Source organism: Dermacentor albipictus, chromosome 3 (genome assembly GCF_038994185.2).
Source record: "Dermacentor albipictus isolate Rhodes 1998 colony chromosome 3, USDA_Dalb.pri_finalv2, whole genome shotgun sequence".
NCBI lineage: Eukaryota > Metazoa > Arthropoda > Arachnida > Ixodida > Ixodidae > Dermacentor > Dermacentor albipictus.
The window spans coordinates 162,523,094-162,537,283 of record NC_091823.1 but is presented as its reverse complement, the minus strand read 5'-3'; the positions used below and the strand labels follow the sequence as shown (position 1 = coordinate 162,537,283).

Here is a 14,190-nt window from a genome sequence, read left to right as displayed (position 1 = left end):
GCAATCTCGGAGCCCATGTCTTGAGAACGTAGCGCCTTATCTACTCAAGGGGCGGCGCCGTTGTCAATCCGGAGACCACTCAGCACATCCCATTGCAATGCGAAGGGATTCACCCAGTACGAACCGCAGGTAACGTACGCCCTTCAAAAGTGCTTAGGTTTAGACTTAACGGAAGCGACAACCGCTCAGCAGTCGAGATAAGCCAGGAAAGCTTGCAGTATTGGAGGAACAAAGAAATCAAAACCCCTTTCTTAAAGAAAGATGGTTGAACGCGAAGCCTGCCTCCATTGCGAAGTGAATCAAAGTGAATGTCCAAAGCCAGCGACCACGCAACGAACCCAGGAAATTCTGAGCAAATCGATGTTATGCATATGTGATTTAACTGCTTGTGTAGAATTATAATTTCGAACGTTGAATGAAGACACATTCGTTAAGTTACATAGCCTTTATTTTAGATCATGTAGCCGTTGACTACACGCACACACTTTCACGGACGACTCTACAATTACACAGTATTGCCTAGTTATCGCTGTGGAAGACGGTCAAAGGCTCTGCCATCATAACGTGACACAGCCTGCTTGCAAACGTGAGATCAATGCAGGAACGGTGTTGCGGCGTGGGACTCCGTAGCGTCTTCAGTTTCAACGAGTAGCGATCTAGCATGAAACTCTCGATCCATTTGCCATGCTCTTTCGCCACATTCATGTTAAAGTCAGCGCACAGGAGGATCGGCTTACTATGTGACTTTAAGGTATTCATCATTTCTGCCAGGAACGTTTCCGCATCACAAGACCAGTGGGCATCTTGACTGAGCAAGCGTCTCCCACATGGATTCTGCATGGCGTTGCCGATACACGGGATCCGCCTTACGGGCGCGATTGCGCTCGCGCTTACGTCTGCGTACGGCAGCCTCTTTTTCTGCCGTGCGCTGGTGGTGCATTCCCCTGGTGACGACGGGGAATGCACTGCATGACGAGCCTAATGCAATGCAGATATAGGCAGTTCGTCTGGGTAGCGTGGCGTTCAACCATCTTGCTTTTAGAAAAGGGATTTGATTTTTTTCCCCAGATCCTAAGAGCAGCCCGCGTTCACGCGCGCTTGCTGTCTCCGATAAGCAGGCAAGCTCAGTTAATCACGACAGGGGTGGTGCCATGCCTAGCAGACGCAACTTGCGTTTCCAAAGAACTTTGTGCGCATGCGGAACTCTTGCTGAGCTCGTCGCTTCGCGCCGTTATCAGGCACTGACCAGCCGGCCAGTCGACGCTGGCGCGGTACTGCGAATCTAAGTTGTAGAAAATGTGTAAGTTGGCTTTCCTGCAGTGCGTATTCGGCGCTCACGTACGAATCAGTGAAACAAACTTCAAGAGCAGGGAAAGACTGATACGGCCGGATCTCTGACAGTCATAGTTAGCGGTACAATGTAGATCTTCAAGGAGGAAAAGAAGCTTTCAGGAGGTTTATACAAAAAATACTAGATAAACATATATAGCATACCTGACTAAATCAAGCAGGCTATGTGACTATGTGGCCCCGCCCCGTTTCAATGGGGATGCCAATAAATTATCATCATCATCATCACGGAGGGTGAACAGCTTCAAATCCAGGATTGTGTGAGAATAAGGGAGTCAGTTTATGACACTCACCGAACGACAACAATGCGGCAGATAGGCATACATGGAGACACGGAGGCTATTTACATACCGCGTCCATACGTTGATCTGCCATGAGAACGACCAGGTGAGCGTCGATCCAAAGCATACGAAGAACTGTTTTCAAGGCTGCTACCGGATGGGCGATCACATTCCAAGCAGCCGCGGCCAATGTCCGTATTGCATCCACCTGCATGGACGTGTGCACAAATTGTGATCACTAAGTGAGCGTTACCGTTTGGAGAGAGAGAGAGAGAGGAAAACTGCAAAGTCCGATGGTCACAGGTGAGCATGCCACGCGGGAGGCTTTTTTTTTCAGGCTTCATGGGCGTCTTACCTTTGTTCGGTAGCAGACATAGCATGCTATGCGCCGGGAGATTGAATGGTATCTCTGTACTGCCAACCTCCAAAGCCATCTTTTAACTAACTGGGATAAAAATAAATACTACATTGCCCTTGATTTCACCAAAATATGGTTTCTCAGTTTTTCAACATGACTGACTTCTGTAATGGCACGTTTTTGTTTCTGCTATAAAATTAGACGGGAAATTATACGGTTTAATGTTATTTCTAAGCTCGATCTAAAATATCTTACTTTGCTATGTGTTCCAGTATGTGTTCTGTGTCGTGGCTTGCAGCTAAGTATTTCATCCAGAGTGAATGGACATTGACAGCCCAGATGCAGGTATGAGCGGCAAAATCACAGTATTAGTATACTTTGTTAAGGGGCACAAGGGTCCACAGCTTGTCGTTTACTGGCGCCAGATGCGTACGCTACTCTACTGTATGATCTAAAGTCATAGTTCGCTTAGTAATATGAAGGAAGTTTTCGGTGACTGAAATGAGAACACCCTGTCGCGTCAGCAGTTTCACAGTCTCAGGTTCACAGCGCTAAATTTCCCTCGGTTTGTACAAAAGTTCTTATTTCTCTGCATACAATCCTAAGATCTCCTTAAATTTCCTTGGAGTTGGCAGCACAGCTGGAAAGTAGCAAGGGGAGGCGAATGCGCGCAGAACGTGCTAGTGTCAGAGCATCGTTCGCTACTCCAATGATCCCGGCATATCCCCTGCTTTTTATCAGCGCGTCTATCGTTTTTAACCGCTTAATGTAACCATCGTGCGCGCATGCGCACCCTTCTGTCTGTGTTTGAAGCGAATAAGCACCTGGTGCTGTGAGGGGATTACCGAAATATTATAGCGCACAATACTCAGATAAGACTATACGGTTCAGTGCCGATGCACCTGCCGTCGACATTTTCGCGGCTGCGTTCGGCGACATAGCGCAGATCGTCTTGCCGGTAGGCGCTCGAGTGAGATGATTTATGGACAAAAGCGTTTCTACATTACCTGCTCTTGAGAACGTAGCCGCTAACCGAATGCAAGATGCTGTCCTGAGTGGCAGAAGGCCGTAGTCATTGAGACACTACGGAGAGTACACTTAAGAAAAATTTCGTACAGCCATGCGGTGCAGTCGCAGTGGCTGTTTAGGGGACTAATCTTCTAAGGAGCCTATCGGCGACTCGAACTAAATGCTCGCCCCCAAGTGGCCGCGTCGAGAAACAGCTCATCCTGGTTCAGGTTTGAAGCGAAAGAGGCCCTCCTATCACCACATGCGCTGCACGTCTCGTAGTTCTAAAATTGTGGGGACGCCGCCGCGCACAAGCCCGAAAATGAAAAAAAAAATACACAGGTGAAAAGACTTGCTGTGTACCATTATGCGTGCGATCGCGGTGCAAACACAGCAATGCATGAATTCATTTTTTTCGCGAAAAAAGCAGGCGGCGCGCACCGGAGACAGATTTATAAAAGAAACTTCGCATCGAGAAACGTGACAACTGATACTGTGCCAGTTTGTTCGAAACACTTCACTCGGGACTCCTTTCTTCCTTGCGAGCAGAACATTGTTTTCAATATCTTGCTGGCGTTTCATCGCGGAGTGTGATTCGTTTAGGCAGGAACTATGATGAATAGTAGTGATGTGCGTTTAAGATTCGTTTGGCTTTGTTTGTATACAGCTTCCTGCCCCAGCATTAGTATTACTAATGCTTTAAGTAGCAGGAATATTCTCGCTAGTGTGCGTTTGTCTGCAGGCACGGTAGCAGGAATGATAACTGTCTCGGAAGATCTGAAGTTGATCATAATACATGTTATGCAGCGAGACGACAGATAGTTTTCATAGCATCCTTTAGTTTAGCGGTGCAAGCACAAGATTGCGTTTCCACATTCAATGAGTTCAGTTGTCAGTTTATTTGCTTGCAAGAAATTTACAAGCAGCGGCAAGCAACGGTCGTTCTAGCTTTGGAGCGTTTGACCTGCGCACGCAGCTGCTAGTTTGCTTTCCGACAATGAGCACATGCCTAAATTCCATTACAACTAGTTCAGTTCATTTCGAACTCCTGCATTTGCACTAATACAAGTTACTTTGGTCAAAAGAAAACATTCGCTAATTTTGGAAACCTGCGGCAAGAAATTCAACTTGGTCCGATTGGTTGTTTTCATTTCTCGCGTTTCGCTTGGCTTTCAGAGTTTCTACAGGCGACTCGTGTCGGCTGTGGTTGCAAGCCCGAGTCCCACCTCGAACACTGTGCACTGCAAGCACGAACAGCTACCAGTCATCGGACGCAGACTACCTTATCATACGTATCAGCTAACTATAAAGAAAAGGTGCAGCCCCGACTCAAAAACGGAACTCTAATTTGTTTTTATCCCAAAACACAATCACGAGGTAGCATAACAGTTTTTAGCCTCATTGCAGCATATCCGTATTTGGCTTCTGAAATCAAGACACACGTAGCTACCTACATATTGTGCGATGCTCCATGTGATATACTACAAGATCAGTCTCAGTGCGGAGTCGGCTGTGAATATCGACAACGGTCGAGTATAGAAACTTTAGCAGTGCTGCTAACAAGCGCATGCATCTTTTGGAGCCCCGCCACGCGTAAACACCTGCTTTTTTTTAAACCCCCGGCTCACTTGAAAGGTTCTCTGTATATTGTTACGGTGAAGTGAAGGAAGACGTTGAGTTGGACTAGAGAAAGACGAAGTCTGGCGGTTGCCTGAACGCCATATCCATCATTTGTAAATATAAGTTATTTTACACTCGTGGGCCTGCTTTCTTCCCGCAACATTTTGGTGGAAGGTGCGGGGTACCACCACGGAACTTCGCAGCGGACGTCATCTACCTGCTGCCACAATGGCAAATCAACCGACACAAGCGACAACGCCTCGGCAGCCCGTGCCCACGGTCATCCTCACTCACCCACGGGACCCGGGAACATTTTGTGGCACGGACAACGTCGACGTCGAGGACTGGCTTACGATGTACGAGCGAGTGTGCGACAACAACAGGTGGGATCCTACAATGATGCTTGCAAACGTAATATTTTATCTGAAGGGAACTGCGAAGCAATGGTATGACACACATGAAGCTGACCTAACGAGCTGGGATGTTTGCAAAGAAAAAATGCGAGACCTGTTCGGCAGACCTGTCGGTCGTCAGCTGGCAGCTAAAAAAGAACTTGCGTGCCGCGCTCAGACGTCCACAGAATCCTATGTCGTGTACATACAGGATGTGCTGGCCCTCTGTCGCAAGGCTGATGACAACATGACCGAGGCAGACAAGATTGGCCATATATTGAAAGGTATTGCAGACGATGCCTTCAATCTCTTGATGTGTAAGGATTGTGCCACTGTGGATGCAATTATTAAGGAGTGCCGGCGCTTCGAACAAGCGAAGGGCCGCCGCGTCACTCAAACTTTCGACCGGTTGCCCAATACCGCCGCGACATCTTCTTGCGAAGACCCGCCGCGGTTCGTTCAGCCCGCAGGACCGGAAGAAATAACGCGCATCGTTCGCCGTGAGCTTGAGGCCATGGCCCCGGCTCCCGTTCGTTCAGACTGTCGGGAAAGCGTACCCGCTATCTCCCTTATACAAGCGGTCGTTCGGGAGGAAATAGCAAGTTTGGGCATTCCATCTCTCTGCTCAGTCCGCCATACCAACACCTACCAAATTTCTCCGACCGCTCGCTCCCGGACGCAAAGCTTTCCACCACTCCGCCGCAACCCAGCTGAATGGCGCACAGCGGATGATAAACCCATCTGTTTTAATTGTTCCGGTATTGGACACATCGCCCGTCATTGCCGCAACCACTGGTCGTCGCCTCCTCGGTGGTCGTCTCCGAGTCACTACAGCCAAGTACCCGACAATCGCACTTTCTCGCCCTATACGCCGACTAGGAACATCAACGCCGACAGTGCTCCACCAAGATCCAGCCGATCCCCGTCTCCGCAAGGTCGTAGGTCCCGTTCGCCTCTCGTTCACCGCTCTTCGTCCCCTTCTGCAACCGGTCGCTTCGCTTCGGGAAACTAGGCGGTGCAGCTCCCGGAGGTGAAGCTGCAACTCCGACCCGGCCCACAAATCCTCTATTGACCCTGCCTACATGTGGAAACCTGCTGGACATTGAAGTCGATGGCGTTCCTGTTAGATCTCTCGTTGATACAGGAGCGCAGCTTTCAGTTATGAGCGCTGCTCTCCGCCGCCGGCTCAAAAAGGTTCTGACCCCCGCCGTACCGTGCACCGTGCGAGTCGCCGATGGGAGTACGTCACCTGTCCTTGGAATGTGCACAGCACGTGTGACCATTGGGGGCCATTATACCGTTGTTCTATTTATCGTCCTTGAACACTGCCCACACGACCTAATTCTCGGCCTCGACTTCCTTTCGAAACACTCTGCCCAAATTGACTGCTCCGCAGGTGTTGTACAGTTGGACCTGCCGCTTCCTGCCGACGCAACCACTTGTGCTCCACACCGCTTATGTGCTGCTGAATTTGCAAGGCTGTCTCCACAGGCTGCTACAAATGTCCTGCTGACGCCCTGTCCTCCCGTACCTGATGGCGAGTACGTCCTGTCGCCGCTTACTGACGTGGTTTTGTCGCGTAATATTGCCCTACCGAGCACCTTAATTCGGATCCGCGAAAACTGCGCTCGCGTGCCCATCCTCAATTTCGGGTTCTCGTCACATGTTTTGCCACACGGTATCGCCATAGCGCATATCACTCCTTTGGAAGAATTTCAGATTTCTTTTTTGACCTCTGAATCCTTCCTCAGTACGAACGGACCTTTGTCATCCACTCCTTCGTACTCGACGCCTGCGGACGATGTTTCTAAGATGATCGCCCCCGACCTTCCTTCCGAGCAAACAACAGCTCTTCGTCATCTCCTGTCATCTTATCGGGACATCTTTGATTTGGACGACCGTCCACTTGGCCAGACATCTGTTGTCACGCATCGCATCAACACCGGTGACGCCAGCCCCATTCATAGGCGGCCATATCGTGTCTCGGCAACAGAAAGGGCCATCATACAGAAAGAAGTAGACAGGATGATGGACAAGGACATCATTGAACCCTCCAGTAGCCCGTGGGCATCACCGGTTGTCTTAGTAAAGAAAAAAGATAACTCGTGGCGCTTCTGCGTTGACTACCGTCACCTCAACCGGATAACAAAGAAGGATGTTTATCCCTTGCCTCGCATTGATGACGCTCTTGACTGCCTTCACGGATCCCAATACTTTTCATCAATTGACCTCCGCTCCGGCTATTGGCAGATTAGCGTCGATGAGATGGACCGCGAGAAAACCGCCTTTGTCACACCGGACGGTCTGTACCAATTTAAAGTCATGCCCTTTGGATTATGCAATGCGCCAGCTACATTCGAGCGCATGATGGACTCTCTCTTGCGCGGCTTGAAGTGGTCTACATGCCTGTGTTACCTCGACGATGTGATTGTGTTTTCGCCGAACTTTGAGAGCCACCTGCGGCGCCTCACAACCATACTCTCCGTGTTTCGCAGGGCTGGCCTTCAGCTAAACTCCTCCAAGTGCCATTTCGGTCGCCGTGAAATTAACATGCTTGGTCATCTCGTCAACGCCGCCGGAATCCAACCTGATCCACAGAAAGTTCACGCCGTGCGAAATTTTCCTGTACCTTGTTCAACGAACGATGTCCGTAGTTTTCTGGGCTTATGCTCTTATTTTCGGCGATTTGTGAAAAATTTTGCGGACATCGCTCACCCTCTCACTGACCTTCTTAAGAAAGACGCCTCTTTCTCTTGGGGACCGCTACAGGAGAAAGCCTTCTCTACCCTGATTGAGCGGCTTACCACTTCCCCGATTCTCTCCCACTTTGACCCTTCTGCGCCCACTGAAGTACGAACTGACGCGAGTGGTCATGGCATCGGCGCTGTCCTCGCTCAGCGTCAACAGGGCCAAGACCGTGTCATCGCTTACGCTAGCCGCCGCCTTTCCACGCCCGAGCGAAATTACTCCATTACTGAGAGAGAATGTCTCGCGCTCGTATGGGCGGTCGCGAAATTTCGCCCGTACCTTTTCGGTCGGAGCTTCTGCGTTGTCACCGACCATCACGCCCTCTGCTGGCTCTCCTCTTTGAAGGACCCAACTGGACGACTTGCACGTTGGGCATTGCGCCTACAAGAATATACATTTTCTATTATATATAAGTCAGGACGCCTGCATAAAGACGCTGACTGCCTGTCCCGCAATCCCGTGGATCAACCGGACGATACCGATGCAGACTCGGACATCAGTATTCTGTCCCTCTCCGGCTTCCTCCACATTGGCGACGAGCAGCGCAAGGATCCTGTTCTTCGAACACTTATGGACCGCCTAAGCTCCTCGCCCAATGACCCGTCCCTTCGGATGTTCACCTTGCGCGATGGAACTTTATACCGTCGTAGCGTTCGTCCTGACGGCCCGGAGCTCCTCCTAGTCGTCCCCAAGCACCTTCGACTCACCGTGCTCCAGCAACTTCATGACGCTCCTACTGCTGGACATCTGGGCGTCACTCGTACTTACGACCACCTGCGGCGCCGCTTCTTCTGGCCTGGCATTTATCGCTCTGTGCGCCGTTATGTCGCTTCTTGCGACCTGTGTCAGCGCCGGAAGACGCCTGCTATGCCTCCCGCTGGTTTGCTTCAACCCATTGATATACCTACAGAGCCCTTCTTCCGTGTGGGCCTCGACCTCCTTGGTCCGTTTCCAATTTCCATCAAAGGAAACAAATGGATTGCTGTAGCAACCGATTATGCCACTAGATATGCCATCGCACGAGCCCTGCCAACCAGCTGCGCTACAGATGTCGCCGACTTCTTACTAAAAGACGTCATCCTGCACCACGGCGCCCCTCGCCAGTTGCTGACGGATCGCGGCCGCTACTTTCTATCGAAGGTCGTTGATGATCTGCTCCGCTCCTGTTCTACAGAACATCGGATTGCTACCGCGTACCACCCTCAAACGAACGGCCTCACCGAGCGACTCAACCGCACACTCACTGAAATGCTCGCCATGTACGTCTCCAACGATCACCGCGACTGGGACGTCGCTTTACCATACGTCACTTTCGCATACAACTCGTCCCGTCACGACACTGCCGGATTTTCACCATTTTTCCTTTTGTACGGCCGCGACCCCACCTTGCCTTTTGACACGTTGCTACCTTCCGCAGTACAGTCACCCAGCACTGCTTACGCTCGCGAGGCTATTGACTTAGCCGCCCAGGCCCGAGATGTCGCCCGTCATCGCCTCACAGTCTCGCAAGCTTCTCAAAAGCGACGCTACGACCTTCGGCACCGAGACCACCATTTTTCACCTGGTTCCCTTGTCCTTCTCTGGACGCCTTCACGTCGTGTCGGCTTGTCGGAAAAATTACTGTCCCGTTTTTCTGGTCCCTACCAGATCTTACGCCAACTGTCCGACGTGACCTACGAGATCGCCCCACTCGGTCAGCCTTCCGTGCCTCCCAACTTAACCAGTGATGTTGTTCACGTCACCAGGCTCAAGCCCTATGTCCCCCCAATAAGTGAGGCTGTTTAACTTGCACCGGGACGGAGCTCCCCCACCGGGAGGGTGATGTTACGGTGAAGTGAAGGAAGACGTTGAGTTGGACTAGAGAAAGACGAAGTCTGGCGGTTGCCTGAACGCCATATCCATCATTTGTAAATATAAGTTATTTTACACTCGTGGGCCTGCTTTCTTCCCGCAACAATATAAACAAAAAATCTGACGCAGGTCGCTGGGCAGCCTGGACATTGGCACGCAGAGCGCAGCGATTTGTGTGGTTTTGATGCTGGAGTCCTTGAGACCGATCAAAATATGGTATCCGCCAGCAAGGATACTTTCGGCTTCGACGAAAGACGTCGATTCGACGCCACGAACGAGAAACACGTGAGCGCAGCACCAAGCAAAATAGCGACAGTGAACCTGGATGTCGTTGCCACCTTTGTTTATTTGGAGAGTGTTGCCAGCACAAGTAATAGATTCTGGAGGTGCTGATAGATGGACGTACGTACACGTTGACAGCTGAGAGCTACAGCTGTAAACCGTCAAGCTCTTTACAAAACATACTATCATTTCTTCTGAGCTGCTTGAATTGACGGCGAGCAGCGATGTTCCGCGAATCTCCTACCAGCGCTTACTGACTCACAACGAAGCGTGCGTTATCTTGTACTTTATATCCACGTCAACAAGTGTCCAGACGTGCGAGTTCGCACATTCCTAACAGAAGCCACCCTCCTGGCAACAAGATAGCCAAAGTTCATTGTGCTCCAAGTTAAGCATATCAGAAACTAAATTATCTGAATAAATGGAAAACATACGGCTAGGAAGAAAATTAGGTTGCGGATTTTGTTGTACAACTTAACAAGACATAAAAGGTGAAACAGACCTCAATGAACTTTGATGCTTGATAAAGGGTGCTTTCTTTTTTAGACAGTAGATTTTTCATAAAAGAGCTGTAGCCTGCAACCAGATGTGGTGATTCACAGAGTTCCTAGGCGAGGCGGACATACTTTGCCGCTAATAACGTGAGCTTCGCAAGGCTAATTAAAAAAGTTTTACGTGCCTTAGGGGCAGTTGTTTCAATGCCAAATTTGTAGGCAGTCACATTTTAATGGAACGTCACTTTTATATATCTTGAAAACTGCACCAATTCGACATATTTATATTCAGACTGTAACGGTAAATAGAGGCAATATCGAAACTGAGCGCCGGAGGAGCGCAGGAAAGGAGGCCTCCTCATCGTATCATACCAACACGTCCCGCGACGACAAGCTCAAGTAAGTTTACAACTTAAAGTCTCGACCAGTCGCGGCACCTGCTGGTACGACGCGCTTTGTCCGGCAAGTGTGTGCGGCTGGGTGTCGGGTAAGGATTTGCCGCGCCATGCTATCATTGAAACTTCGCCCGACACATCTGTACGGGACGTTGCCGTCTCACGCACAGCGGAAAGCATTCAGCCTCGATATCGCCTCGAGTGAGCTTTGGAATGTGATGGTGAATATAACGAACAAGGTGCGAGTTTCAATATTTTTAGAAGATTGGTTTGCATGAAAATGTACCTGCCTCCAAATGTGCCATTTAGAGAAATACCTTTATATTTAAAACAGCGCCAAAAAAAAAAAACACGGACAAGGGAGGACACAGGACAGCGCTCGTCCTGTGTCCTCCCTTGTCCGTTTTTTTTTTTCTTTTTCTTGGGGGGGGGGGCGCTGTTTAAATATGAATTATCCGTACCAACTAGCTCGCACCCAAACCCTTCTGAGAGAAATACCCCCAAGGCACTAATAAAAAAAGTAAATAAAATGTTTTGTTAATTAGTCTTTTCAGAGTAACTTAAGCAACGGAAGGTATTTCCGCTTCGCCGTAAAGCTCGCATGTAACGACAGGTGTCTCATGCCGAAAGCCTTTTTATAAATTCTGGGTATTGTAAAAAAAAAAATCGCAGTTTCGCCCAAATGCTAAGCATTGATTGCGATAGCGAATTAGTGCACAGCTATACGAAGTAAAGATAGTAGCTTTATCGGCCGTATAGACACGTAAACAAAGGCATACGAACTAAATTAATAAGCATGGCATCACACGCGCATAAGAACACATGAGCACATCTCACTCGATGGCTGCGGAAACTCGCTATCAAAACGCTGGAGTGAAGAAGCGCGGCGGCATCAGAAGCGAACGAATTGACCTTCGTGCTGCATCTCGCATCAACGCAAACTGAACCACGAAAACATAGCGCACGGTGGACTCTGTCCCTGTCACAGGTAGCTTTCAAGATAGAGCGGCCTGGGCAGGTACGCGTGGTCGCCCATAGTATAACGCCCTCCTCCCCTCCCCACTTTCCCCTCGGAGCCTTGCGCGCGACGGAAGACAGCGCTCTTCCTCCCCACTTTCCTCCCTTGCGTGCGCGAGATTGAGCCGCGATCAGCGGCTAACCCTCGCACCCTTTCACTTGCACATACAACATACGGTGTGCAATGACGAATTTATCGCCCTTCGACATTATACGGAACCTCACGGCGATGGCAGAAAGACGCCTCGAATGTCTATTTCTTATCCCAATAAAAAAAGAACACCCTGTACATGGCTGATACTCTTGTTAGGGCCAGCGTTGCAGACGAAACCACCTAGCAGCCTCTGCAGTGAAACGCAGACAATATTCGACCATTGTGGTGACGTGCGCACGGGGAGTAGCCAGGCACGTAGCGCTAGCGCACAAAGTTCTTAAAGTGCGACAGTTCGCAAATGACCTGATGTCACGCGCACCCATGCTCATGGTCAGATGTCAAGGTGATGTGACAAAGCACGCAGCAATATGAAAGAAAACAGCTGCAGAACATATCGTTCGGAAGCCAGGTCAGGCAAGCTGTTGTGTCAAAAGCGCAAGCACTGTAACTATGCCAACCGTGTGCTATCACTCGGAATGAAGCGCCAAAGGTGTGAAAAAAATTAGCCCGTTTATGTCCGATTACTTCAAAGTGAGATGCGTAATCGGAAGTAACCGCGCACTCTCTCCGAAACTAAGAATGTGTCAAACGAATCAACCCGGTGTCATGCACACCGGTGAACGGAGTACAAAAAAAATTGCCTTCTAGTTTATTTTCTCATATTTGCGTTTCATTCCGTACATGGTGTGTGCCACAGAAACTTTAGCGTTACTTTCGGCAACATTTACAGTTATGACCTCACCCATCTGCCGGCGACGACGTACCTTTGAACTGACGAAACGCCTCAGTTGCGTGGCCAAGGCGACCACATGGCCGATGATCTCGTCGGGTTGGCGGAAGGCTATCGGGCAACGTTGCTCCAGTTCCTCCAGGGCACGACATGCAAGTGCGTCCGCGTGCTGAAGTTGCCGCGACAGTGCTGCCCTAAGAACAGGCGCGCACACTAGCACGATGATCGCACTGGTGCTTTCGGCTGCTTCCACAAGGGCGGCCATCCACGATAAACGAGTCTTGGCTTCATTGTAAACTTGAAACACTCGGTCGAGAAGTCCAGCCACCAAGGGAACAGCGATGAGCCGCGCAACGAATTGGAACGGAGGCACATGGAGTGCGGGTGCCGCAATGTTCGGATCTGCAACTGCATCCATGACAGCGTCTGAATTCCTTAGCAGGCCTAATGCTACGGCTATCCTGGCCCTGTGCTACACGCTGCCTCTTCTGCCGCAATCCCTTGCCGGAATCCGCCAGAATATCTTTTCGCGCATGTGCGTGCATCGGTATCTGGTTCCACAACATCGGGCTCTCGACTTGATGCAGAGCAAGATGAGCAGCTTATCAGCAACCGTGCGATCATTTCGCGACGTTCTGCCCATCTCTGTGGCAGGCAGAAAAGTCCACGTGTCAAATTTCATGAAATTAGAACAAAATACGCAGTGTTTGTAAGGTTCATTCGCACTCGCAGCGAAGGTGGAGCGGATATGCCACCTAAATCGTATAGCCAAAAAGATCAGCGTCTTATGAGAAGTTGCAGCGTGAGATTTCGCGAGTGCAAATGCGAATTTATGAAAATTATACGAATGTAGTGGTGGTGGTGCTTGTGTGTTGTAGCTACATGCGTGTTTAGCCTGGTGATCGGAGCAGGAAATTGCTCTGCTTAAAATATAGGTAAAATTACATAGGTTTTACGCCGCCACTGAATATTTTTAAGAATTCCGGCAACCATAACAGAATACTCATTTACTAACATTTTCAAACCACACCTTTCCGCTATTCGTTGTCGAACAACAATGACTGCGGAAATGAGTGATCTTTCAGTTTCCTTTCCTGTTGGTGGCTGTACGTGCTGCTGATTACCGTATTTCAAGGCGCTTACATGAACACGGCGAAGGCAGGCCCACCCAGTTTTTCCAGGTGAGATTTGCCGGTTGCTATCTCGTCGGGTTGAGTGAACATCCAATTGTGCTACCTCAACCTGAAGTTGTATTCGAGGCTTCTGCGTTGGCTTTATGTAAAGAAGGTCTTTGACAGTCCGTTCTCGCCACAAGTGTCCCGCGAACACTGATAGAAAACGTTTCTTGCAACACTTAAGAGAATATCGCGAAAGATTTAACAGCGTTCACTTTCGAATTGTGTCCTTCAGAATAGTGGCTAGCCGGGCTTGTTGGTACGAACACATTCTTTAGCAAACAGCGCGAGTAACGGGACACAGAATAGAGGCACACGACACAGGCGCTGACGAA

The 14,190-nt window shown here is 49.8% G+C and overlaps 1 protein-coding gene across 1 annotated transcript in view; it reads right to left on the bottom strand.

Annotated features, from left to right (window-relative positions):
* LOC135905174 (uncharacterized) overlaps positions 1–13,218 on the bottom strand; it is a 61,678-nt gene extending 48,460 nt beyond the window's left edge. The window contains exons 1-2 of the mRNA XM_065436190.2: positions 12,715–13,218; positions 1,702–1,839 (exon numbers count right to left, since the gene is read on the bottom strand). Of these exons, the coding sequence (XP_065292262.1) occupies positions 1,702–1,839; positions 12,715–13,098 (522 nt within the window). The 5' untranslated portion in view covers positions 13,099–13,218. The remainder of the gene's footprint in view (positions 1–1,701; positions 1,840–12,714) is intronic.
* Positions 13,219–14,190: the final 972 nt, after the last annotated feature.